The sequence below is a fragment of the Morone saxatilis genome, unplaced genomic scaffold (genome assembly GCF_004916995.1).
Source record: "Morone saxatilis isolate NCDOM2014 unplaced genomic scaffold, NCSU_SB_2.0 Contig16, whole genome shotgun sequence".
In the NCBI taxonomy this organism is placed as follows: Eukaryota; Metazoa; Chordata; class Actinopteri; family Moronidae; genus Morone; species Morone saxatilis.
The window spans coordinates 21,632,775-21,634,468 of NW_023339718.1; the positions used below are offsets into that span (position 1 = coordinate 21,632,775).

At 42.6% G+C, this 1,694-nt stretch overlaps 1 protein-coding gene across 1 annotated transcript in view; it reads left to right on the top strand.

The window, feature by feature from the left end:
• Positions 1-1,162, top strand: part of rnf214 (ring finger protein 214) — a 4,174-nt gene extending 3,012 nt beyond the window's left edge. Inside the window, exon 7 of the mRNA XM_035658868.1 lies at positions 23-1,162. Within this exon, the coding sequence (XP_035514761.1) occupies positions 23-364 (342 nt within the window). The 3' untranslated portion in view covers positions 365-1,162. The remainder of the gene's footprint in view (positions 1-22) is intronic.
• Positions 1,163-1,694: the final 532 nt, after the last annotated feature.

Consider the following 1,694-nt stretch of genomic DNA (forward strand, 5'->3'; position numbering starts at 1 on the left):
GCTGACGTCGCTGCTCCAGCAGGTGAAGAGCTCCCGCGGCACGCTCGCCGGCATGTCCATGGAGGAGGTCATCGAGCAGGTCGGCTTCAAGCTGGTACAGAACGAGAGGTCGGCCCCGGGGCCCATCAGCCGGCCCACACCGCCCGGCCCCATCCAGAGGCCGGCCCCTCCCCCACAGAGAGCAGCAGCGGCAGGTGGAGGTCAGCCTGCCGGGGCCCGTAAACTCTGCCTGATGTGCCAAAACCACGTGGATCCAGAGAGCCGCCACCCACTGAGCTGCTCCCACACCATCCACAAAGACTGCATCAAAGTGTGGTTGCAGTCCAGCAAGAACAACTCCTGCCCCTTCTGCCCGGGGAAGTGATGGAGAAACCCAGAAACTTCAGCAGTGACTCTAATCAGTGGCAGTTCCAAAGATGACTCTGAAATGTTCAACACTGAATGTCTCTGTTGACGACAGATGAGGCTTTTCAGTATGTTCTTTGATAAATACAACTTACAATAAAGAAAAGGAGTGAATTGTTAAGGCTGGTGAATAAAACAGGTACATCGTTAATCATGTTATACCATTGAGAGTACGTATGCAAGAAGCTAATTCTTCTCATGGTAACATGCTAATTGGGTTTGATATGGTTGGAAAACAAAAATCTGATCGTAATATATTTTTCTACAAATTTTATTTTAGTTTAACAAAACAAATCACATGCAGCCAAACAAGAACGCTGGCAAAATAAATATTGGGAACATTTTGATTTTGAGAAAATAAAAGAACTAAGAATAAAAAATAATTTGACCAAACATTTGATACTAACTTTCACCAGACAGTTTCAAGAGAAGTGTTAAGGTTTTATACCTGGGCCTAATGCTAATTTTAACATGCCAATAGTCAGCATGTTATCATATAACATTAACCACAGTAGCATGCTAAAATGGCTACAGTTGACAGTTTATCGGGTCATGTTTAGCAGAAGAGTAGCATGACTATATTACTGTGGCAACACTCTTACAAAAATGCTAAAGCTAGCATGAACGTTTTACAGTAGGCATAGAAATCTTCCTTTTTGTTTGTGTGTATCAAAACAAGTGTATAAATGTGATTACATTTTAGTTTGTGTGCGGATCAAACAAACGAGATTCAACTAATAAATGAGCTTTAGAGTTCTTGGTTGGTGTATTTTTTCCATTTTGGGCAGAGCCGTTGGCCCCTGCTTCCACTCTTAATGCTATGTTAACCACATCCTGGTTTCAGGTCTGTACTTAATACAGAGAGATGACATCAGTCTTCTATGCCTTTAATGTGAAGTTTTAACAAAAAAATCAGGCCTCTTACTAAAATATGGTCAATTATGTATAAAACAAAAGATTATATAGAAAGGTATATCTTTAATAAACGACTGAAATAAAGAGCTAGTTTTCTCTTTTGATGAGCTAAACTAAGTCCCTGGCTTCACGCTGCCCACACTTCAATAAAAATACGCATACACGCTATGAAGTCACACACACAACCATTCAGACGGAGATCAGCCCACAAACACAACCTATTGCCTTTTAAAGATTCCCCTCCAAGACAAACACACACACACAGTTTCACATTCTAACTCCCCGTGGACATCCCAGTCAGCTTTAATGGGAGCGCTGGGCGGTCGATGGGTGAGGTTAAAGGAGCCATCGCTTCCCAATAAATATCAGCACAC